At 46.3% G+C, this 24,980-nt stretch overlaps 1 protein-coding gene across 2 annotated transcripts; it reads right to left on the reverse strand.

The window, feature by feature from the left end:
• Positions 1-22,343, reverse strand: N4bp2l1 (NEDD4 binding protein 2 like 1). Of its 2 annotated transcripts, XM_027413745.2 has the most exons (5): positions 22,046-22,343; positions 4,826-4,953; positions 4,429-4,517; positions 2,339-2,415; positions 1-1,330 (listed from the first exon to the last, which is right to left on the reverse strand). In XM_027413745.2, exons 1-5 carry the CDS (start codon positions 22,222-22,224, stop codon positions 1,081-1,083), a joined length of 723 nt encoding a protein of 240 aa, XP_027269546.1. In that variant the 5' UTR covers positions 22,225-22,343; the 3' UTR covers positions 1-1,080. The 2 variants fall into 2 exon arrangements, with proteins under 2 accessions (XP_027269546.1, XP_027269548.1); XM_027413747.2 differs by lacking the exon at positions 2,339-2,415 and having other exon boundaries at positions 1,135-1,330.
• Positions 22,344-24,980: the final 2,637 nt, after the last annotated feature.

Below are 24,980 nucleotides of genomic sequence, written 5' to 3' on the forward strand. Positions count from 1 at the left end.
TGCAATACCATATACAATTTTAATAACCATAAAAGCACCATTATATAAGACATTTAAAGTAATAGTTCACAAAACATTAGAAAGAAGCTGTTGGCCAGAAAATAAGTACAGCATATATCCCACATGGTCGTGTCACGGTCTCGTACCAAATGAATCTGATTCCAGCCTGCTGGGATTTAATTTGGACTCATAAATTCATAACTGATCTGAGGTACATTGTACAGTTCACTGTCAACACCAAATGAAATAGCCTGGTCATCTCAGTGAGCATGACTTCACATTTCCTTGTATGACCTACACCCTAGCTGCTTCATTGCTTTGCACTCCTAAACATCCAGGTTGCTAACTAGTTATACAAATCACTTGATGATTCTTTAAAACTGGTGTTTTGCAAAAGCAGGTTTATTTACAGTTAGACTAGGAGCCAGAGGGAGGGGTCTGTCCTGCTGACACTGCAGAGCGCAGGGTCTGACTATAATAGTACCGATTCTTTTTAGTTACCTTTGTTCCTAAGAATTCACAGGCATGTTTAACAGTGACACATCATTAAAATAAGAGAGGCAGTCCCCTAATGTCACCTTGAAGAGCAACATTTCCTTCTGTGCTTTAAGTCTAAAGCCGTTAGGGTAAGGAGTTTAGTCTCTAGATGCAGACTATCAGAGTAGTAATGGCACAAAGCTGCTTCCTGCCTTTGCTTCTGCCTCCCTCACTCTCCAGCTCTATGGAGAAGATGGATCTGTCTAAGACAGTGAGTGGTACTGTAGCCCACAGAAATGTACCAGTAACACCTTGTTTATGACTCTGTGCAGCTAACTGATAATCTTAGATTTCAGGTTCAAATCAACTTCCCTAGAGAAAGACCCTCGAGCCCTCAGCAGAACCCTCGGCATCAGGCCATAAGGGCGCACTCTGACATTGCTTGTTGGAGATAACAAATATAATGACTTCTGTTCAGAAACTTCTGGGCTTTGGCTATTTACACTGAATTAGAGCTCTGGCTAAAACTGAACAAAGAATAAATACCAAAAATCGAAGTAGAAACTTCTTTAGGAAAATTCTGCAATGGCTGTGCACAGACCGCTAATATCCATGGTGACAGCCACCTCTTCTGAAGCTCTCGTTGGAGAAGCCGCCATGAGCCCTTCGGTTGGGGAGCTCTGTGTAGGTGCTCCAGTACCCAGAGCCACTGGAAGGTGCGCTGTTCCTGTCCTGGTTTCTGTTCACTCTGCTTGGCTTTTCTGCATGAAGGACACTGTGAAAGGTAACATCGTGTTCATACCGTTCTTTCATCCGGTGTATTTTTTCTCTTGGCACTCCATGGATATTTCTTCTACATAGAAGAAAAAACCCCACAAATGTTTAGTTAAGGTGGGATATCCAAACAAGTAGCTTACATTACAAATCCTACATTGCATGGCTCCTGCTTTGCCTTGGGACAAAAGCATATGTCCTATTGTTGAGGGGCCTCTGCAGCTCTGCATGTGGTTCTCATGCACATCCCAGAACAAACCTGGGGCTAGCTTGCAAAAGGCTTTGTTTCTGGTGATGTTGACATGAACAAACACCATATGACATAACTACTCGTGTATTTAGTGATATGCCTTGGGTGACATGCATATATCTATTATCCATTTGCACCAGTTGGTTTCTGATACCATCAAATGTCACTTGCTAAAACAATCTTAAGTTCTAGAGGACACAAATACCATCTGGGCCTGTGGTTAGAAATGGAATTGCCAAGATTTCAGTTACAGAATAGAGTTCATGAACCATGTCAGGTTTAACAACCAGGCAATCGAGGGGGTGACCACAGACTCCCTGTGGAAATACTCTGCTTCTGCTGGGTCACTGGCCTCAGGGAACACGGAGTGTGGCTATCAGAAGCCATGCATTGAAAACCAGTTAGTATTATTTGGACATGTGTTGCTGTGTAAATCGAAGCAGCACTTGTAGCATGAATGAGCCACATTCTGCTTAACATTCAAAGGTCTTGCTTTAGCCTGATGCAGAAGAAGCATCGCTGACATGTGCATCCCATGCAGAGGAAGTGTTTTCAATGCTCATCAATGAAGAAGCAACTGAGCATAAAGAAAGGTCAGGGTGTCCTTCAAAAGGACCAAGTTCAAGCCAAGGGTTAGCACTTAGCATTATATTAGACATCGGACTCAAAACTCAAGTCTTCACATTAATAGTTCCAAATTTATCAATCTCTAAGAATTACCATTTCTGGCCTGAAAAACTACAGTCCATTTCCAGCCTGAAAAGATGCTTTTGTTCGGTCTGAAATACCTGAAAATAGCAGGATACAGAATGAGGAACTAGGAAAACAAAGAGGTACCTTGCTAACTCTTGAACGTTGAATTTCCAGCGAGTGTCGGGTTCTCGGAATATAACTTCATAGTTATTCTCAAGTGCCTGATTTTTCAAAAGTACATAAAACATTGAAGACATGGCATGTATGCTTGGAGATGTTCGCGCTCCACTTAACATTCACCACAGCCTTGTCCAAATGTCCCCGGTTTTACGAGTCATCCAGGCCCTGAGTCTATCTACTGCATTTTGTCCCCATACCTAGCCACTCATGTTGTGTTACATGTCTTAAAGTTTATCAGTTTTATCTAGTATGACTCTGAGCATCCTTAAGACAGATCACTGACCTCATGATGGAAAGTCCCAAACACAGGTGTGAGCAATGAGCCTGGAGAATTCCTAAAGTCACCTTCATGGTTATCATGGATTTACTTCCTCCCATCTTGGTTTGTAACTGAGAGTGCCACACAGCTTATGAAGTCAAAGTGATTTCCACATGTTATATGGTGTTTCCTGCAAACGCAGCTCTCCCTGCTCTGCAGTGGGTGGCCCAATGCCCTGGGCCCCAATTCTGTGACTTTAGATGATTAGTAAGGCTCGCATGTCAACAGCTAAACATTCTTTGCATTCATACACTGACCACTTTATTCAAACAACCTTCTGTTATCACTAATGCTCAGCGTGTTATAAAATAGAATTAAATGAGCTAAGCTGAGGGACTCCTCAGAAGGAGGCAACATGCATAAGGTCTGGTGTGCTGTTATAGCAGAAGGGGCTACAGTTAATACTCTACAAATCAAAACAGCCAGCAGAGAATTCTGAGTGTTCCATCACACACCAAAATGGTGTTTGTGGTGACAGATAACCTAAGTTCCCTGTCAGTCAGCCATGATAATATCCACCAAAGCAGCCCACTGTAATTCATTAATATGTAAGATTATTATTTATCAATTAATGAATATATTTAAATATCTAAGTTTCTTCTCCATCCTTTGGACAGTCCATCCTATTCAGGAAAGAATTCAACCACTGTGTCTTAAGAACAGCTAATGACTGGGTCTCATTAACAGCTTTGGGTAGCTAATGTCCAAAACTGAGAAGTGAAATGACTTCCCGGAAGCCACTGCCAGATGCTCCTTAATGCTGGTTTTGGACTGTGCCTGCACACATCAGCTCTTCATGGCCCTGCTAGTCTCATGTGACCTTGAATGTGAACTGAAATACAGGGTCTATATTCACCCAAGTTCCCACCCTGGGCCCAAGTGTCAGGGAAGCATCAGCAGACAGAAGCACAGCTGTCTGTATGCTATTCTACCTAAATGTAGAAAGAATCCTAAAGCTAAACAGCCTTGAGCCCCATGGAGGAGCCATCGCAACATATTGGGGGACATGTGTAATTCAAGAAGCTGTCTGCCTCCTGCTCTGCTCCGTTTGTGGAATGAAAACTTGTCCTCATAAGATACAAACAATGTCTGAAAAGATCAGGATGGAGCTGAGTGGTGTGTTGATATTTGTATTCTACTGCCTTAATAGGGTCACGCTGGAGATCCTAAGTCTGTTTATAGACTAAGAAATTCTGTTGCCCTGGAACTCTCAGCAACAGAGGGCTGAAATCCCCAACCTGAAATGGGTAGAGCTGGCTCACTGGGACTCATAACCCTGCTAGTGTGTTCTCTAGTCTATAACTCCCTGAAAGTATCAGTGGATGCTTGCTCCCCTAAACAGAAAATAGTCTGGACTGAAAAGCTAACAAGAAGGGAGGCAGAGGCAGGTAGCTCTCCACAAGTTCAAGGCCAACCTGGTCTATGTAGTGAGTCTAGGATACCCAGGGCTATGTAGAGAGACCCTGTCTCAAAAAAAGGGGGGGGCAGAGGAGGGAAGTAGAGAGGTGGGGGAGAGAGAGACAGAGAAAGAGAGATAGGACTTAGACCCTTCCAGGTAAGGGGGCCCCTCAGCAACTGAAGAGCAGAGAAGCCCTAAAACAACGTTACCTGCCCCCTGGGAGAGCTACCATTAGTGAATGTGAAATCATGGCAGGCCAGAAAAAGAGAGAACACAGGTTTCAACTTTCTCACAAAACACCCCAAACTGAAAATTCAGAGTGACGCTTCTTCCTACCATGACTGCATAGGGCTTCATCTCCCAGGCGTGCAGGTTGGTGTTATCAATAATAATGGGGGATATGCCATTCTGCATTGCTTTCCTTGCTGTAACACAATGCAACACAACAGTGAACAACATGCAGCAGTCACCAGAGCGAGCATCACCCACATTTTGTCACTTGCACTGCGGGAGGCCTTCCTCGCACAGTGAACTGCTACCTAGTGCAGAACCATTTTCAGGGGTTTCCTTTTGCTGGAATCTACTACAGAGGGCAAGCCCCACCATCCTGCTTGGGTAGAAAAATGGCAGCACTTCTGCTTAGAGCTCCTTCCATGGAACGTATTCATTTTGAATCTGCTACAATCTACATGTACAACGGGGTTTCCCGGGAGTTTGGAAAGGAATTTGTCACCTCTCTTCTGGTTCCACTCATGAGCTTCCTCCAAGAAGTCCGGGTTGAACTCATAGGCACCATCGTCCCTGAAGAAAAAATCATCGGTGCTGAAAATCAGGGCCCTGGGAAAGTCACGCTGCAGCTGTCTGCAAAGTGAAGAAACGGAAAAGGGATTTCCCCGTTACACCTGACCATGGGAGAATGATTCCTCTCCATCTTTAACAGCGAGCAGATTCTAATTCTGAGATCTCCACTTTTTGAATTTCCCACTCCACTTAGGAAGAGAAGCAATCATCTCAGAAAGTCATCCATTCTCAACGGGAGGCAGAAGCCTGAGAGGCCGCTGTGCACGTGCCAAGCCTTGAAAGTAAGAGGTCACTGGTCACGGCCACTGGCTCGTGCAGCATCCAGGGTGGACTGACACTCCAAAGCAAAGTTGAAGACATGGTGACTGTTTCCTGAGGGACATCAGTTACCAGGGCCACTCCTCTCCAAGGCACACCAGTGCCCTCCCAGACCTCCCCTCGGGCACCGTGCCCCCACGCTGCAGCCCTTCCCTTAGCCCCTAAACTCTTACCTGTCCTGGGTCCCATTCCTCGGAGCTCTGATCTCTGTAAGGACCCATCTGAGCAACTAGTTCTTGCTGAGGTATGAAATGTGGATAAAGGAGATGTGTGTGAGCTACCCTCTGAGTTCTAACAAAACCTAAACCAATGGAAAAAGCACAAGAGAAGGAGAGAGGTGAACCCAATAGTGTCCCTGTGCCTTCGGAGCTCTACCACTTGGGGGTCTAAATAGGAAAATGTCACAGGAAATGATAACATCACAGAGAGCGCCTTAGGAGACACAGAAGGGGAGGGGGAGTTCTGCAGGAAAGTATTTCAAAAGAGAGGTTTTCACTTGGAATTGCATTACATTTGGGGCAGGCATTATTAAATCAAATAGTGAGGGGGTTGGTGCCGAACTGCCGAGCCTCCTTAAGAAAAAAAAAATGCAGAAGCTGATTACCTGGCAATGCATGCTGCATGCCTGCAGCACAGCTGGAAACCACTCCTACTGCTGTGTGGAGAGTGATGGGTGGGAAATACAAACAGAAAAGCAGGCGGAGGCCCTGTGTGCCTTTTTAGTTTTATTCTCGGTAGAGGTAGAGATAACTTATCTCCTCCCCCCACCCCCACCCCCCGTCTTTTTTTGTTGTTGTTTTTCAAGGCAGGGTTTCTCTGTGTAACAGTTCTGGCTGACCTGGAACTGCTCCATAGACCACCAGGCTGGCCTCAAACTCAGAGATCCTCTAGCCTCTGCCTCCCAAGTGCTGGGATTAAGATTATTTTTACTCCAGCAAGAATAAGGAGCCGCAGAGCTGGGTTCCACTGTCAGGCTTCCACTCCAGCCATCGTGAACTAAACTCAATTCTAAGACACAGAGACCAATCCTAAGGACTCAAGGGAAAGCACTTTGTTAAAGGGTGAGATGCTTAGCAAATGTGAGCAGTCCGGATAACTCTATTAGTAACAACTTAACCCCACCCAGATTGATGGCAGGGACAGTGCACTTGCTTGGGCATGTGGCAATAGGGGGCTCTTTAGGCGTCGAAGTGGCTGTGACAGAGGGGAAGGGCAATGCTGGTAAATACTTCCAGAAACAGTACCCCAGCATCTCTACCTGAATTCTTCAGAAAGGCCTGCCAGCAGAGTTGGAAATAATGGCAAAATAAACTCATTTTGTTACAGGCTGTGGTGGCACATGGTAGCTTGATTTTAACAGCAACCTGCCTGTCCTTGGGAGACTTGTGAGAAAATGTAGGAATATGTTTCATTTTTTTTTCTTTATCTCCGTGTGCACCACCTGCACATGAGCCCATGGAGGCCAGAAGAGGGCATCAAATTTCCAGGAGCTGGAATTACAGACAGTTACACACCAGCATGTGGTACTGGGGATCAAACCCAGATCTCTGCAAGAGCAGCCAGGGCTCTGAGCCATCTCCCCAGGCCCGAGATAATAAATGTCAGTATCAAAGTATAGTGTCAGTTAGCCAACCTATTAAACCCTGATTGACAATAACCAGACACAAGAGTTACATGAAGTGTTAAGACAGAAATAAATAGAGGAGTCACTTTTCACAATGTATGAGCTGGCTGAGGAGCTGGGCGTCCTACACAGTTTGTGTGGCACATGTAGGACCAGCAAAACACAAAGAGAATTTGGGTCAGAAACAACACTTTGGCAGGGGGAACATTGCAAAAGAGGTAACATTTGACTTGGACCTCGAGGGTGGAGGAAACTTTTACCTCACATGAGAGGGAATGAGAGTAGTCGGGAACAACATGCCCGGGGTGTCTCTACACTGAAGGTTCGTTGTGGTAAATGGTTAGCCACAATGGGCACAGAGCTGAGAGCCCCTTCGGAGATGAGTTTTCTTTCCTTGTGTAATCCTTAAGGACTCCTGCCTTGCTCTTAGTGGTTCACATCATGGAAACAAATTTCTGTTTCTAATGTTTCCTCTGAAGAGACTTTAAGACAGGGTGTGCACTTCACACTTCCTTTGCCTCCGAGTCACAGTCCTTTTTGACTTCGATGTTTTACCCAGAGGAATGTTGCTCAGGCACCACAGGGCACCAGAAGCTCTCCATTCCTGGGACAGGTCTGACCGTGGGCTCCAGAGTCCTGCCAGCAAACTAGCAGACAGAACTGTGGATGTGCTTCACCTGGGTGTCGCCCTTTGATTCCCCCTTTCTCTGTCTCTTTTACATTTTTTTTTTAAATTTTATCTAAATGTCAAATTAGTACCAACAGCCACAGCACTATCTTGCAAATTCAAGACAGTAAAACACTAGCTAAGCAGAAGTGACTAAGTGACAGTATTTAGACTGTAAATCTTAAATGTGAGCAGTAAGTACCATTCCCTTGGCACCGGGAGATGAGGGAAGGCCTCAGCCCTAGCTTTTCTGTGACAGTCAGGAGCCTCATGCATTAGGGGAAGTGAGAAAATAAAATGCAACGTAGAAGAAAAGGGAGAAAATAGACAATTACTTCCACATAGCTTCTCCTCCTTCACAGCCCCTCCCCCAATCACTACAATTATGAGAGAAACTCAGTCACTAATCTGTATTTCATAATTTATTCTTCCACAATCATTTAACCATCAAGAACTATAGTCACAAGGTGTTGGTGGCACGCACCTTTAATCCCAGCACTAAGATGACAGAGTCAGGTGGATCTCTGTGAGTTTGGGGCCAGCCTGGTCTACAAAGCGAGTTCCAGGATGGCTAGGGCTACACAGAGAAACCCTGTATCAAAACCTGGCCTTCCCACAAAAATAGATTACTTGAATTTATGGTATAACAATTTCAGAATTTCCTCTCATATTCTCATAATGTTAAATTATTTTAATTCATCTTATATTTAAGTATTTTAATTTTTCTCTTATAGTTCCCAAAATATATTTTCATTTGTTTCAAGAACCACCTTTGGTAATTGTGTTTCACTGGAGTCTTTCATCTATAATTGTCCTCATGAATCTATGGATTTCCTTTTGGAAGAGTCCAGACCAGTTTCTGGTTGTTTGCTCAGGATTGGGTCCAGACTAAACATTTTTGGAAGGATGGTATGGAGAGAGGTGTGCTTCCTGATCTCACGTGACACCCTGCCTGTTGTGCTCATGCAGACACCTGGCTAAAAGACAGCACCAGAGAGTCTTCCACTACCAAACAAGCTCACTGGCTTACTTAGTAATACTCATGTGTGAGTGTGAAACGGGGACCACACGACTGTTCTGGTTTCCAGCAGCCTTTCCTGGGCAATCTACACCTTTGAGAATCCTGCAAGCCTTACATGGGGATCATGGAGTCATTTGAAGTTCTTTTCATATTTTCTCTCTCTTTTTTAAGGATTTATTTATTATGTATAGTGTTCTGTCTGCACGTACACCTGCATGCCGGAAGAAGGCACCATCATGAGCCATCATGTGGGTGCTGGGAATTGAACTCAGAACCTCTGGGAGAGCAGCCAGTGCTCATAACCTCTGAGCCATCTCTCCAGACCCCTCATTTCATATTTTCTAGGTAGAATTTTGTTGTAGTTTTGGTTTGGTTTGGTTTGGTTTTTTCAAGACAGGGTTTCTCTGGGTATTCCTGGTTGCCCTGGAACTCATTCTGCAGAGCAAGTTGGCCTCAAATCCAGAGATCTTCCTGCCTCTGCCTCCCAAGTACTGGGATTAAAGGCGTGCGCCACCATCACTGGGCTTCTATGACATTTTAATGCATGGTAGTTTACCCTTATTCACAGGGACGCACCACACTTTACCTAACAATTGGCCTATAACTAGCCAATGTACCTTTCCCCTCGTGACCATCAAGACCATCTCCTCTGGTGTGTTCACCAGGGGCTCCTCCTTATCGACAGGGTTAACTTAACTGAATTTCAATTCCCTATAGAAGAATTGCTTTTTAACTTTGTTTACAGTAACCTCTAGATTATAAAGTTTAAATGTTTAGAAATGTACTCCAGTCACACGTAGCATCTTGCGTTTTCAAATCCATGCCTTGGATGGTACCTTAGAACAGTCTTTCTCACGTCTATAATTACATCTTCCTCCTCCGGCCAGCCGAAATTTTGCTTATATATAGTACCGGTTGAGGATCTAACTTGATTATCTTTCTACCTAAGACCCCGGTTGTCCCTAAACCATTGCCTAAGTATTTCATCCTTTCCCATCATCCTGAACCACTTCCTACACCATACCAAATGACCACATATGATTAGAGTTATACTAGACTTATTTTGTTCCTGTGTTTGGATGGCATCTTCTTGCCTTCTTTTCTAATGTCTTTTATTATATTTAGTAGTTGAGAATATTTCCTTTATAAAATGTATACCTTTAATTTATTTTGATGCAGAAGAGTGTCTGAACAATGTCAACTAAGAACACATCTTCTTTTTGCTCCATGATGGTTCCAGTAACTCCTCCAGAGCAGTCAGCATCAAACAGAAACCTTGGCGTATATGATCTCTCCTTAACCTTTGTACCACTTTTATGAAGTAAATAATAGTTCCTCCAGTTACAGATAAGAAAACTACCACTTGGAAAGATTAAATAACTGGCCAGGACTCAGAGTTTCCAAGTGGCACTGCCAGCATTTTACCTCAGGTCGAGAGAGAACCAGCCTGAGTGGCATCACATACTCTTAGCTCTTCTAGGTCTCAGAGAATGCATCTCATTGTCTCACATATTGGCGACATGCACCCACAGTCTGGCATGTGTCTTAGCCTGCAGTTATCATTCTGGGTTTATTATGACACTCTCTTAATTAGAAAAAAAACAATTGATGTGTGTATGTTTGTGAATGTCTGCGTGTGTCTAGGCACCCTACTTCTGCCCGGTACTTGAGGAGGGCTTCAGAGCCCTTAGAGCTGGAGTTACAGATGGTTATGAGCCAACATGTGGGTGCTGGGAATCAAACCCCGTCCCCTGCAAGAGCAGCCAGTGCTCTTAACCGTCGAGCCATCTCCAGCCCTGATGGTGACTTTATTACATGTCTGTCATTAAACTCTGGTCACATTTCTCCCCTGCCCACTCCACCCCTCTGCGGCCACGATTTATAAGGGGCCTCTGAGCACCTGCTCCAGCTTTCACCCCTGTTCTACAGCACAGGAAGGGGAAGGAACACTTGAACCCGAAGCTTCAACTACACACTGCCATAAACACCCGGAAATAGCAGCTTTTGTGACAGTCTTCTCGGGAGATGTCTTGGGGACCCATTCATGTCATCACTGCTGAGCCTTCAAAGGTGTCACGTGTCACAGGCATTGCACAGCCTCTGTCACACCTCACCCCCCATTCTCACTTTCATAAGTGTTTCTGCATTACTGTGTGGTTGTCTGCATTGCGACTCTACTAATCTCTGCCTCCTAGAGATGTTTAAAGCTCCCAAGTTTACCTGAGTGTCCTTTTAAAACAAGCACACATGTTTTTCTCCCTCTTTCTCCCTCCCACAAAGGTCCTTTTCCTTTTTGTTTTTTATTAATTAATTAATTTATTTATTTTTCTCTATGTATCCCTGGCTGTCCTGAAATGAGCTCTGTAGACCAGGCTGGCCTGGAACTCACAAACACCCACCAGCCTCTGCCTCTGCCTCCTGAGTGCTTGGGATTAAAGGCAGTGCATGCATCGCCACTGCCCGCCTCTTTTCCTTTCTAACCTTCTGCTTTTCAGTCAACACTTTTCCTCAGAGTCATCCCTTTTCTCTTTGCATCATAGAGAATCTTGCAACATAAAAAAAGAAAAAAAAAAAAAAAGAGTTAAATACAGAGGCTGTGAGGGCAAGGCTGTGACCCTGCGGGCCCTCCACCCAGGGTGGCTGACATCGATACCATCTCATGTTTGCTCTGTAGCTCAGTTGAGCCAGCTGCACGCTTTAACCCTGCTACTCCCGGTCTCCTCTGCTCTCATGGCACTCCTCACCCCTACACATCACAGAATTCCCTTTACTAAATACTCATTTCCCCACCGCTGCCATTATTAGGTCTACCTGGGCAGGATCTTTTTTTTCCCCTACCTGTGCTCCCCAAGTACCCAGAACATTGCCTGAACATGGTAGACACTGGCGTGGGGGAGGGGGGAGTATCTGTTGAGTGGAAAGATGGAGGAGTTTTACATATTTAGCATCTGTTCATGTTGACACACAGGCTGAGTTCTTCCCCTTTAGCTGTCACTTAGCACCCCATTATCCACAACATTGAAAAAATAAAAATAAAATAAACAATAAAAAAAACTATCATTAAATGTTTGCTGTGTGCCAAGTGCTAGTCTAATGGCTTCTGATTCCCTATATAATGCTCGACTAGACCAAGAAGATAAGCAGTATTAAGCCCACATTACAGACTGTCGGTGGTACCCAGGCTCTGACCCCACCCAGAGGTCAAGATGCTGTAAGAAAAAACACAGCATATCAATGTTCATCCTTCTCTACAGACACTTGGAGTGCCTGCGATGAAGTCACCAGCAACCTCTCCTGGCCTGCACTGTGCTGATCTTGTGCCTGGGGTGCACAACTCAAGTGTAGCGGCTCTGGAAGGGCTTTGGGGGATTTCGTTTGTTTGTGTGGGGAATGTCACATGGTAACATCAATGCCCTAGGAAATTACCTTTTTCCTTCAGGACAAAAGACATGTTCACTGAAGAGTTTCTGTGTCATATTTGCCGCTCTACCCTCAGCATCTAGAATGAATGCCGGGCACACAGGAGGTAACAAATACTTGGAGAATGAGGAATGCCTCTCTCTGTCTCTCTGTCTCTCTGTCTCTTTCTCTCATATATGTATATATATTTGCTTGTTTCAAACAAGATTTCACTGTGTTGCTCTGTCTGTCCTGGAATTCACTCTGTAGATCAGGCGGGCTTCAAACTCAGAGCTCCTCTTGCCTCTGTCTCCTGAATGCTGGGATTAAAGGCATGCATCACCACCACCTAGCTATAATTTATGTTTTGGGGTGTGTGTGCCACCACCACATAGCTATAATTTATGTGGGTTTTATTTTGTGTGTGTGTGTGTGTGTGTGTGTGTATTGGTGTTTTGCCTGCATGTATGTCTGTGTGAGGATGTCAGAAACCCTGGAACTGGAATTACAGACAGGAGTGAGCTGCCATGAAGGTGTTGGCAATTGAACTCAGGTCCACTAGAAGAACTGCCAGCTCTTAACTACTGAGCCATCTCTCCAGCTCTGAGGGATGGGTCTTGAAAGCAATGTTCTTTAGCCACAACTGTGCAAACTCTTTTTATAGAGTCCCAAACTGTATAATACTGTTCTCAAGGTCAGCCTACAAAGGGGCCTGGGTGTGAGGAATATTCTACCAGTGCCAGAAGCCTGAGGGGAACCCTGTATAGCACATGGGGAACTGGCTGAGGTCTGGGCTTACCAGCCCCGCACCAGGGGCTGACCCAGGGCATCTGTCTCCACTGTACCTCTCACTCCATCTGTTTATCAACAAATACATCATTAGAAAAGCAGTCTTCCACTTCCTGAGAAACCGCCACTGTGTCACCAGGCCACAGAGACTGAGGGAACTCTGGTAACAGTCCCAGGCTGGCCTCTGGTTCCAAAGCAGGCCATGTTTCTGAGATCCAGCAGCAGACCCCCCACACAGCCCTCATTGTCATCATCTGGCAGTGTGGGCCCACTTAACTCTAGACAAGCTCCTCTTATTAGCCAACAGGAAGACAGTCTGCCATCTATCCAACAATGGGACCTGAGCCCCGTGTCTGTATTCTGTTCATCAATCATGTCGGCACATTCTCAGAACTGGGGGAAGGAATCGGAACTGAAGTCAAGACTTGTAGGTTTTGTCTGTATTTTCCCCAGACATCATAGGTCAGGGACAGCATAGAGTGTGGCTGTCCTGGCAAGGGGTTACTTTAGGATCTCATGTGACTGCTGATTACAAGCAGCATCAGCTACACCTTTGATCATCTTAGTTTTAAAGTCCTTTATTTTTTGTTTTCAAAACAGGGTTTCTCTATGTAGCCCTGACTGTCCTGGAACTCGCTCTGTAGACCAGGCTGGTTTCAAACTCACTGAGATCCACCTGCCTCTGCCTACTGAGTGCTGTGATTATAGGTGTGCGCCACTACCACCCAGACTTAAAAAGTCTATTTTTTTTTTTTTTTTTTTTTGGTTTTTCAAGACAGGGTTTCTCTGTGTAGCTTTGGAGCCTCTCCTGGCACTCACTCTGTAGACCAGGCTGGCCTCGAACTCATAGAGATCCGCCTGCCTCTGCGTCCCAAGTGTTGGGACTGAAGGCGTGCTCCACCAGTGCCTGGCCTCAAAGTCTGTTTTTAATATAAATACCAAATAAAGGGGCTGGCATATCAAATGTTTTCATGTTGGACGGCATCTGGGGTGAATGGCCTGTTCTTCACCCTGTGTATTCTCTACATCGCACACGCATTGTCTCACATGTCTGCTCACATGAGCAGCCCCCTCTTTGCTTCCTTCTTTCCTCAAAAGTGGTGTTAGCATCTGAGCTGAGTCTTGGGGAAATTTCCAGAGCTGCCTTTTGTTAACAAATCTAGTCATTAACTCTTTAGTGAATGCCTACAAGATGCAGGACTTCCTTCAGGGACAGGACAGAAAATAAAGAGTTTGTTGAGACAGGGTCAACTATGTAGTCCAGGCTGGCCTCAAACTCACAGCAATCCTCCTGTCTCAGCCTCAGTGAGTGCAGGGATTACAGGTATGTAACACACCTCGATTAGATATGGTTCCTGACTCAAATAATTTACATCACAAAAAAAAAATTTACATCACGCCTGGAAGTGGTGGCCCTGGCCTTTAATCCCAGCACTCAGAGGTAGAGGCAGGCAAATCTCTGAGAGTTCGAGGCCAGCCTGGTCTACAAATTGAATTCCAGGACAGCTAGTGCTGTTACACAAAGAAACCCTGCCTTGAAAAGACCAAAACCGAAAAGAACTTACATCTCATGAAACTTACAATCTATTTAAAAAAAAAAAAAAAAAAAAAAAGTGTGTGTGTGTTGGGGGAGACGACATCTATTTACAAAAGGAGAGTCCAGTACAAGCTAAAAATACTGCAGTCTTGTAGATAGCAGAGGAAGCCCCTCCTCCCCTCCTCCTTGCATCCCCAACTCTACAATCACACTTCAACAGGATGCCTGGTAACTGTGGGAAGTGACGGAGGGACATTTGTGTCTGAACAGCCCCACCCCCATAAGCTCACCATCACGTAAGTGTGCTGTGTCCCCATCCCAGCACTCCCATTTATGAAATAAAAATCACAAGGCTGGGGCTCAAGAGATGGCTCAGCAGTTAAGAGTACCATCTGCTCTTGCAGAGGACCAGGGTTCAGTTCCCAGCACCCCCATGGTCATCTGTAACTCCAGTCCCAGGGCATCTAAAGCCCTCCTCTGGCCTCTGTGGGCACTGTATACATATGGTACACATACACACATGCAGACAAACATCCACATAAAATAAAAATGAGTAAATCTTAGGAGTACCGTGTCACTGTGTGCTGAGCCCTTCTCCAAGGCTCCCTTCCTCTTCCTGGATGTTTACCTTGATGTAATGGAAAGCTTTCTCCTCAAGCCATGTATAAGACGAAACACAAAGCCTTATGAAGGGACAGTTAGAAACCTAGCTCAATTGTTCCTCACACTGCTTAGGCAGATTTTAGATGAGTTAATGGAACCAAAAAATAATGTCTTACTGTATTTGTTAGAGCCTTTATATAAGTGACTTTGTATAAGTGACTTCACCCTTTATATAAGTGACTTCACTGCTACACCAAGAAGGAAGTAAGTTGAATCATAAACATCCTATCATATGAGCCAATCGATTTAGCGACTTGGGAGTTGGCATTCCTCTCTGATACAGCATGCTCAGGGTAAATACAAACACTATTTTGCATCAGCCAAAATAAGAAATTCCTTGGTAATATTTTTAATTAAGAGGAACACCTCTTAATAATCTGACAATAGTAAAATGTAGCTTCCTTACCCCGAGACTTTAAATCCAGGCTCAATTAGACTGGGAGGGCATGGAGGGTTTTCTGTCACACTTGGTGTTTCAGCAGACTCTTTGTCAGGCCCCTCCTACTTCCTGTGCTCTGGTTCAAGACTGGAGATCTTCGGTAGGTCTGTGGTAGTGTGGCTTGGCTGCCATGGGTGGGGCCCTGGGTTTACGCCCAGATATGGATAAACATCGGTGGCGGTGGGCTTGGGCTTGAGTTAGTGCAACACTAAAGGAGCTTCTTGTGTACGTCCTTAGCTTTTGCTCTTCCTCTTTCACTTCTTCACCCCACTTCTACTTCCTCTCAATCGTTATACAACATCACGTACAACTCTCAGACCACACCTGCAACACTACATCCCACCATTAGCTGGGTCTTCCCCGAAAGGTCCCAGCAGTGCCAGGAAACAGGGTGATGAGGTTCCTGTATAATGGAGGCCACTTTCCCTAACATGCCTTTTAGCGAGGGATTACAAACCCGCCTGGCACTATAAACTCCTACTCCTTATAAAATGCATATAGCACTCAGTCTCCAATCATCTACCCTCCAGAGGGCAGTAATGCAGGGACCCTAGTCAGCAAAATTTAGGAAAACCATGAAAAATCCGAAACATTAGTTACCATTTTCCAAGGTGGCCTAAATGACCAGAGATCTGAGATGTCACCTGCCCACTACTGTATTTTGATATACAAAGAGTGGAATGTTGCAAACTTCTGCCCTGGTCTTCCTTTAGTTTAGGAGAGGCAATACCTCATCTATAAACTGGTCCCTGTTCTCGGTGCCTCTATAGTCCACTGTTAGCACCCCTTCTCCCTACCTGTTTGTCATGTGTTTTATTAGAAAAGCACCCTTCCATGTCCTGAGAAATATCTGGAGATGTGAAGGAGGAGAAAGGACAGCCATTAGGCAGCAGCCTTTGAGACTAACTGAATATGCATTAGGAGTCATTTGTGATGGTGCCGAAGGGATGAAGATTGCAAAGGGACCAGCATGTACCACAGTGAGGTAGCCACATCTGATTTTCACTGGTAAAGGTAAAGGTGAAAAAAAAAAAATCCATGGAACTGACAGAAGAATGAAGAAGTTTAATTTTTCAAACAAGGCTAATTGAACGAACAAATGACTAAAAAGATAAAAAGACTTATTGCATTTCACAAAAGGCACATTAGTTGTACAAGCACACAATGGAATGTTTTATTCAGACATAAAAATTATGACCTTCTCATACATGGCACAAGCATGAACCTTGAAACAGTACTCTTAACTGTGACAAAAGACAGATGCTTATGACCCATGTCCTTAGACAAACAAGAACACAGAGACACCCGATAACTCAGAGGTGGCAGAGATAAAGGAGACAGAGACGTTAGGGGGCACACAGCTTCTGTTAGGGTGATGAAATACAGTGACAATCGCTACATGTGTACTGATCTGAATCCTTTAAAGAGGTGAAAATAATCATAACAGAGACATTTAACCCCCCCCCCCCCCCACACACACACACACATACTCTGGAGCACAAACACAATGGGAAGTGCCAAGGCTCAGTCACAGGTCTGTTGCTGAGGCTGGAGGAAAAGCCTAGTGCAGAATCACATGACTGGGTCATGATGGCAGTCCTGGAACACAAGGCCAAAGTAAAAGGGTCTCAGGACTGGAACTCTAGTTCTATGTCCCCACCCAACTTTTTGAAACTATTTTTATTCTTTGTGTGTGTGGCGTACATGTGGCACAGTGTGCCACAGAGACTACGGTGGCCGGAAGACGACCCTGTAGAGTCAGCTCTTTCCCTCCACCTTTCTATGGGCTCTAGGGATTGAACCCAGATAGTCGGGCAAGCACTTCACCTGCTGAGCCTTATCCTGGGCCCCATGCCCGACGTTTAATCGTCTCCTAGATTGAGCCTGGGCCTTCCTAGCCAGTGGATTCACTGCTATGAAAGCTCCCCTTTAGTCAAGCCCAGCAGATCAACGGGCTCTTTCCCATCCCTGCTCCACCTCCTCTTCAAGGCCAAGACAAGAATCATCTCCATGGGGGGGGGGGGCGGACTCTGTCCTTAGCTGGCTTTCACCCTCTGCACAGGCTCCCTTAGCCCTGAGGGCTATCAGCACCAATATGCTGTTTCATCGCACCCTACCTGCCTACAGGACAGAAGGGATGGGTAATTGTCAACTTGTTTCCACTTGTTATCTGGAATAGGCACCTTGTGTAGCCTTATTGAGTATAAGTCTCAGTAAGTAAGGGAACAGGGGCACTGCTTATTATGGATTGACTAACACTAGCCATAGCTGGTACTCACACATCCCATGGCGCCCGTTTACTATGCTACCTATGGTCTTCACAATGAATGGATTTGTGGAGTGTTAGCTTGTGTTACTAGAGAAGAATCTCAGGAGTTAAAGAATCAAGATAAGGGCTGGAGAGATGGCTCAGTGGTTAGAAGCACTGGCTGCTTTTTCAGAGGTCCTGAGTTCAATTCCCAACAACCACATGGTGGCTCACACCATCTGTAATGAGATCTGGTGCCCTCTTCTGGCCTGCAGGCATACATGCAGGCAGAATGCTGTATACATAATAAATAAATCTTAAGAAAAAAAAAGAATGGAGATAAAATGTCATTGTCATTATAAGTTCATCTCCTTATGAGTGAGTTTGCCAGCATACATCCAACTGGAAATTAACCCTCAAAAGACTTTCATTGACAGAGTGACACAGCTAGTCAAGTCATTAAACAAACCTTCTATTCAACCGTGTCTTGACTTTCCTTTTAAAAGTTACCAAGCAGGCTGGAGAGATGGCTCAGAGGTTACAGTACTTGTTGCTCTTCAGAGGGCCCTGGTTCGACTCCCAGCACCCACATGATGGTTCATAGCCATCCTTAACTCTAGTGCCAGAAGATGTAGTGCCTCCTTCTGACTTCTCTGAGCATCAGGCACATGTGTGGTAAATATATATATCTTTAAAATGCTTTTCTTTAAGTTACCAAGCAACAAACAAGTGTTGCTGAAAATTAGAAAACAAATGAGGGAAAAATCACTACTAAAAGTCAACACCTATGGGTGGGTACTGATCTCCTCACAAAGTTTTCTTTTCTAAGAATCTATACAGACATTTTTCTTTGAGCATAAAATGGGGTGTGTGTGTGTGTGTGTGTGTGTGTGTGTGTGTGTGTGTGTGTGTGTGTGTGTACTCATGCCTTTCTTCTTAATTTATTTTTCATTTTTGAGACAGGATCTCATGTATCCCAGGCTGGTCTTGAACTCACTATGTAGCCAAAGAGGACCTTAAACTCCGGATCCTCCTGCCTCTACTTGCCAAGAGCTGGGATGGCAGGTGTGCAGCACCACAGCTGGTTTCTGTGATGCTGGGCTTTGTGAATGCCGGGCACACACTCTATATCCACTGAGATACATGCCCAGGCCTGTGGGTATGCTTAAGACAGGAAAGAACACATTTACAGGTCAAATACACATCTCTCTTTCCATCACGGACTGTGTGACTCATACACCAATCTACTTTTGTATTTGTTATTTAATTAATATTTTATATGTAATACTTAAGTTGCCTGGCATTTTTTTTTTCTGCCACACAAAATTTCTGATGAACGTTCCTCTGTCCTCAAATGCTTGTCCAAGCATTTCCTCAGGATGAGTGCCCACAACTGGAATCACAGTCAGTAATAACCACCTAGCCCCAGATGATACTTAACTGAACTCCGGTACTAATATACATTTAGAGAGTGAGCTGGCTGGAGTACTACGAAGTTAAATTTTTTAAACCAGATATAAAATCCAATTTAAGTAGGGGGAAGTGCATGCCTTTAATCCCAGCACTCCCAGGCAGGTAGATCTTGGTGAGTTTGAGACCAGCCTGGTCTACAAAGTGAATTCCAGGACAGCCAGAGTGGCTACACAGAGAAACCCTATCTCAAAAAAAAAAAAAAAAATCCAATTTAAAAAAAAAAGAAGAAATCCAGTGAATTCAGAAAGAGATTTTCCATATCCCAGCCTCTTAGACGTATGAAAAGACATAGGTGAATATTCTAGAATATAACATTGACTTGAAACACAAAACAGATCCTATTTTTAAAAGAGATTTTTATTAGTTATTTAGTCAAATGAGATATAAAAGTTAATCAGGAAAAGATAAGCCCATATTTGCAAAAACTAACTTCCTCCAATGTTAAAGAAAAAAGTTTTATTAGTCTGATTTAAGAAATACATGTTCATTATAGAAAGTATGGAAAACATGTAGAGAAAATGAGTCTAAGAATCTAGCAAATACATAATAATAACCTTATAGTTTTCTATTTTCTGCACAAGTGTATTTTAAAGCAATGTTCCATTCTGTTTTCCTGCCCTGTAAAACATGGTTGGGGAGGCCAGGCTGTAACCTCCTGACCAGTTCTCACTTGCTCTAGGCTACATCCCACCCCACTGAACTTTATATAAACCACAACCCATCTGGAAGCATGCAAGGCTGTGCCTACAGTGCCCAGCACCCCAGCACCGTGGGGACCTCCTCCACGGCACAGCCAGGCTTTGCCTCCATAACTGGAGTTCATCAGCCTCTCATGCACCTGTCTAGTAACTACACCTAAAATTTAGGCAGCTACCACCTTCAAGTTTCAGGGGGCATCCTCACTGATTCCATCTTCACAAACCTCTCTATGGCAGAAAGGGCCGGTGTCCCCCACTGAAGAGGAAAGGTAACTGAGGCATGCTGGGTGTTCCTCAAGGCAGTTAGTAAATGGCAGAGCTTGGGTATGAAGCAGAAAGTTAACTCTGAGGCTATCACTTTTAGGTCTGAGAACAGGAAGGATCCCCGTGAAACCCTCTAACTTAATCACCTCTTAGTAACCAGAGAGGCAGAAAAACTGCTGAGACAGCAGCTAGATAGTGATGAGGGACCAGGTGTTCCTCCTGCAGGCCAGAGCTCACCACATCTGTACCTACAGGGGTTTAATGAGATGTTCTCTTGTCCGATGTCTTCTGGTTAGTCAAATGTCAAGCAGGAATTCAAATATTAAAAGTGTAGAAAATTAGAGACAGAAAGGAACCTTAAAGACCACCCCAGCCAAGCCCCTGGCTTCCCAGTGTCTTTCTGTCTCTAATCCCCACACTATACTACTTCCTTTCTCAACAGGATTAGAGGTGACTTGGCCAAAGGAGTAGCTCCCTTCTCTGATTTTCAGTGTGTGAGTGACGGTTTATAGGCTGGCAAAGTGAAAGTGAAATTGAACAAGATTTCGGCATCCTAGAAACATTTGGTAACAGATGTACCCACCGTGAATTGCAAACAAACAAACAAACAAACAAACAAACCGCTGTGTCTGGTTTTCCAAGGAGGCTCTCCACACCATCCAACCCTGCCACTACCAGGATCCTCCCCAAAGGACTTAGAGAAGTGTGTCTTAGAAAGTGTGACCACTGTACAAGTCACACATCCCTTTAATTTTCGAGGGTAGTAGTTTTCATGGCTGAATGCTTCTACTCCACAAATCAACTAGACCCCAATTACAAATGACAGGACCTTATAAGCCATCTCAGTTTCCCCATCATTCACATCCAAGACTCAGGCCCTCCTCCCCCTAGGATCACTACCTGGTGCCATGGAAATCAGCATGTGACCGCAGGGCACCTTGATTCTTCAGCGGTTCCAGGGTCCTATGGCTAGCCTTATCTGATGATATGGAAAGCTCACAGGTGGCAAGTGACTGCTTCTATCGACTAGTGTGTGCCAGATAATGTTCATGGAGGGTTAAGACATGGGCCCTATCTTCAAGTATCTCACAGAAGGAAAAACCAATCCCGTGCAAAACTAAGCGCAGTCACAGAGATGTAAACAGGAGCCAAGGCGCTGAGAAGAGCGGCTTCTACGGCAGGGTGAGGCAGCTGCGAGGGGAGGTAACAGAACCGGTTTTTAAAGACTAGTGCAATCAGTCGGGCAAAGGGTGGCGGTGGGCAAGCCAGGCAGGAGGGCCAGCATCATCAAGCACAGCAAGGAGAGGAAAAAGTCCAACGTTGCTGGAACACCAAGTGCAGGGCAGGGAGTGGAGGGCGTTCAGGCTGGAGCGGTGGGCCTAGCAAGGTGCAGCAGGCAGCAAGCCCGCGCAGTTCTCGCTGACCCAGCACCAGGAGGGCCGCTTACGCAATTCGCAAGTGAATGAATTTGGGCGCCCGCGGAGAGGCTGTCAGAGGCGATCGGTGGTGGCGCCGCCAGCCCCCCTCCCCAGAGCACCTGTGCGCCTTCGCAGCCGCCAAAGCAGACGCAGGCTACGCCGATTCATCAGATCTCAAAGCGACCCCGGCCCCGGCCAGCGCCGCGTGCCCCCCACCCCCCGCCCCGGACCCTCGAACTCGCTCCGGTGACAGCGCCTGTTGACGCACCGTGGCGGCTGCCTGCGCGCCATCGGGCGGGGAGCGGGTTTGTTTCTCTGCAGTCGCCACCAGGTTTTCCCGAAGAACAGTCCCCGCGGGCCTCCCCGACCTGGGGCTGGGGGCCGAAGGCTACCTCGGCCCGCCGGCGGGCACCAGGCCGGGCGCGGCAGGGAAGGGCCGGTGGCGTCTGGGGCTTTGCGCAAGGCGCAGTGCCGAGGTCCGTCCTTCCGGGCCGGCGAGCGGCAAAGGTCTCGGGCGCGCGGGGCAAGGGCAGGGGCGGCGCGCGGAGCCGCTCGGGACAGGGGCGCGCGTGGGCGCCAGGCCGCTGTCATTACCTGGCCAGCGTGGTTTTCCCCGAGCCCGGGAGGCCGCGCAGGAGGTAGAGGTGTTTCTTAAAGCTGTGGCGACGCGGAGGTGGCCCCCGCGCTGGTGGCGGCCGAGGAGGTGGCGGCTGCTGCCGCTGCCGCTGGTGGAGGCTCAACCTCCCAAACGATTCCAGAAAACTGTCCTCCATGGGGAGGGGGCTGGCGGCTAGGGCCCTGGGTTCCCTTCCTGAAGTCACGGTCTTGGCCAAAGCTGTTGTTTTTGTGACTCTCCGGCCATGTGATAGATGGAGGGGCGGGCGCTCGGAGCCCAGCCCCTCCTTCCCAGCCGCGCGAACCGCGGGAGGGGGCGTCTCTACCTGCAAGGAGGCCGGGGTGCTAGGAGACTGACAGTCAGGGAAGCGTGGGTGACGCAGCCCCCAGCGCCCCCTCCTGCCTCTCACTGTCTTCCGCTGCCCTTCCCGAGGGAAGGGGCCCGGCTCGGGGACATAGTGCGAGGTTTTCCTTCAGTCACTGTGGAAGCCCAGCCTTCTGTTACAGCTCTGCCTCATCTCACTTCAGTCAGGCCTAGACCTTGAAAATAAATAGTTTCCGCTGGCGATTAAAGAATGTGACAAGCACATCTGAGCAGTAACAGAAAGGCCATTGTCTCCCTACTGCGTGTGTACCAGCATCTGGCTGGTGTCCCAAGGGCTGATGCACACTCCTCCAGGGTGCTGCACTGTTTCTTAGTACCTCTATCGGCCTGCCAAAACTATCCTTAGAAAGCTTTAGGCAACTTAAGTCTCTTCATACTCCTTAGGTATCGAGTGGACTTAGGAGGCTGTGTAGATACTTCTCTACTGCCACATAGCAGGGGCGATTGTCCTGGGACCATTTGTAAAAAGTCAAGCTCAAATTGCAGAAGTTGGTGGCACCCATTGGCAGGCACTGGTTGTGACTCTCCATTATTTCCCTATAGAAGCAATAGGATGATCCTGGTTTTTTGGACCAAAACAGTGTTCAAAATTTACATCCTCGAAAATCTGAGATATTGGTGACTTTGGCTACAATTATTGTATTTATGTCTGGCACCTAAGGTATGGACATTATGAAAAGGAACTGTGGGGAAAGAAATGATGTCCTTCTAAGACTTAGAATCTACATTAAAGACCATACATTTCCCGACCAGACCAGCCTTAGGAAGGAGCTGTGCAAGCAGGAAGGGGCTGCCTGACATCTCACTAGCTTTGGGCTTCTGCTGGGTTGGGGTGTGGGAGTGAGGTGAGCTGCTCTCCCTGGAAATTCCCCTCACAGCATGAAACATACTTCTTGGGTCCTTAGTACTTCAAGGGCTGCTGTGCCTGTCGTGGAGGAGAGTGAGGAAGAGAGAAGATGCATTTGTCATAGAGTGGTGACCGTTAGTGTGTCTCTGTCTGTCCCCGACAGAGTTCACATGTGGGGAAGTGGACCTAAGACCTCCTGCATACTGAGCACACGCTGACAAACATGGTTTTGCTCAGCCTCAAATTCTACCTTTCTCATTCCAATCTCTGTCCAGTAAGGAACTACTACTAGTCACATGAGGCTGTGTCACATGTAGCGTGTGGATAGTACAGACTGGGATTAGAACACACTTTGAGGGCTGAGGAGATGTCTCAGTGGGCAAAAGTGCTTAATGGGCAAGCATGAGCATGCAAGTTCAAAGCCCCAGGCCCGTGTAAAAAGAAGGGCATGCTGTAACACTCGTGTTGAGAGGAGTGGAGATAGGTGGCTTGCCCGGAGCTCATTGATCAATCCCAGTAGCTACAGCTACAGCTTCAGTGAGAGACCCTGTCTTAAAGAATAAGGCAGATAGCACAAGACAACTGGCCCTGCAGGCATGCACTGTCACATTCTCGTGTGCACATGTATACACACATGTATACACACATATACACACATACATGGGGAATAGAGAAACGGCTCAAGGGTTAAGAACACTTGTTGCAATCATGAATGACTCTAAGGGATAAATGGACCCCAGGAATGGGAAATGGCATGAACTCCCGAGCTAATTGAGAGCATGAGGGTAGGGAAGTGGGTGCTGCCACAATAAGAGCACAAGATGAAGAGTAGAGGAGAAGAAATGGAGGAGCAGATATATTGAGTTGGGGGAAGAATAGAGGAGAGAGAGCAGGATGAGAGATACCATATCAGAGGGAGTCACTATAGGTCCGAGAAGAGATCTGGAACTAGGAAGATCTCCAGAGACCTATAAGGATGACACGATCTGACAGTCTGGGCAGTGGAGGAGAAGTTGGCCTAGAAACCCTTCCCCTAGAATGAGATTGATGAATACTCTCTATGCTATTCTAGAGTCCTCATCCAGTGGCTGATGAGAGCAGAGACAGACATCCACAGAAATACACTGAGCTGAAATCTGGAACTCAGTTGAAGAGAGGGAGGAATGAAGAACGAAGGGGTCTGTACCTGGTTGGAGAAACCCACAGAAACAGTTGGCCTGAAAAAGGGAAAGCATATCGACCCCAGATGCTCTTTGGGAGGACAGTACAGGACTAATCCAGCCCCCTGATCATGGATGCCAATGGGGAGGCCCCTGCACTCCTGGGATTTTTAGACATAGAGCAAAGGTTTACCAGCCTATAATCCTCTACCCCAAGGAAACTAGAAATCATGAATGACTCCAGAGGGAGGTGGACTGGCGTTTTGCCCTGGTGGGTGGGAGGGACTTCGAGAGCCCATCCCACTTGAAGGGATTCGCTCTGTCTCTGAACACATGGGGAGGGGCCTAGGCCCAGCACAGGAAGATTTGGTGGACTTGGTGGAACCCTGGTTGGGGGCCCTACCCTGCCTGGGGAGTGGCGGGTGGATGGGGTGGGGGGTAGGTTGGAGGTGGGGGAGAAGGAATGGGGGTGGGGGAGGGAGAGGGAGAGGGAAAGTATATGTGAAAATATTAATAATTTAA

The sequence above is a fragment of the Cricetulus griseus genome, chromosome 4 (assembly GCF_003668045.3).
Source record: "Cricetulus griseus strain 17A/GY chromosome 4, alternate assembly CriGri-PICRH-1.0, whole genome shotgun sequence".
Lineage (NCBI taxonomy): Eukaryota > Metazoa > Chordata > Mammalia > Rodentia > Cricetidae > Cricetulus > Cricetulus griseus.

What these genes read in the sequence shown, in the direction of transcription:
- N4bp2l1 (XM_027413745.2), bottom strand. Translation starts at nt 22,224, where the DNA reads ATGGAGGACAGTTTTCTGGAATCGTTTGGGAGGTTGAGCCTCCACCAG. An exon ending in TGAGTGGAACCAGAAGAGAG is followed by an intron (nt 4,518 to 4,825) that starts GTGACAAATTCC and finishes ATTGTGTTACAG; the next exon opens with CAAGGAAAGCAATGCAGAAT. An exon ending in AACGTTCAAGAGTTAGCAAG is followed by an intron (nt 1,331 to 2,338) that starts GTACCTCTTTGT and finishes TCTTCTATGTAG; the next exon opens with AAGAAATATCCATGGAGTGC.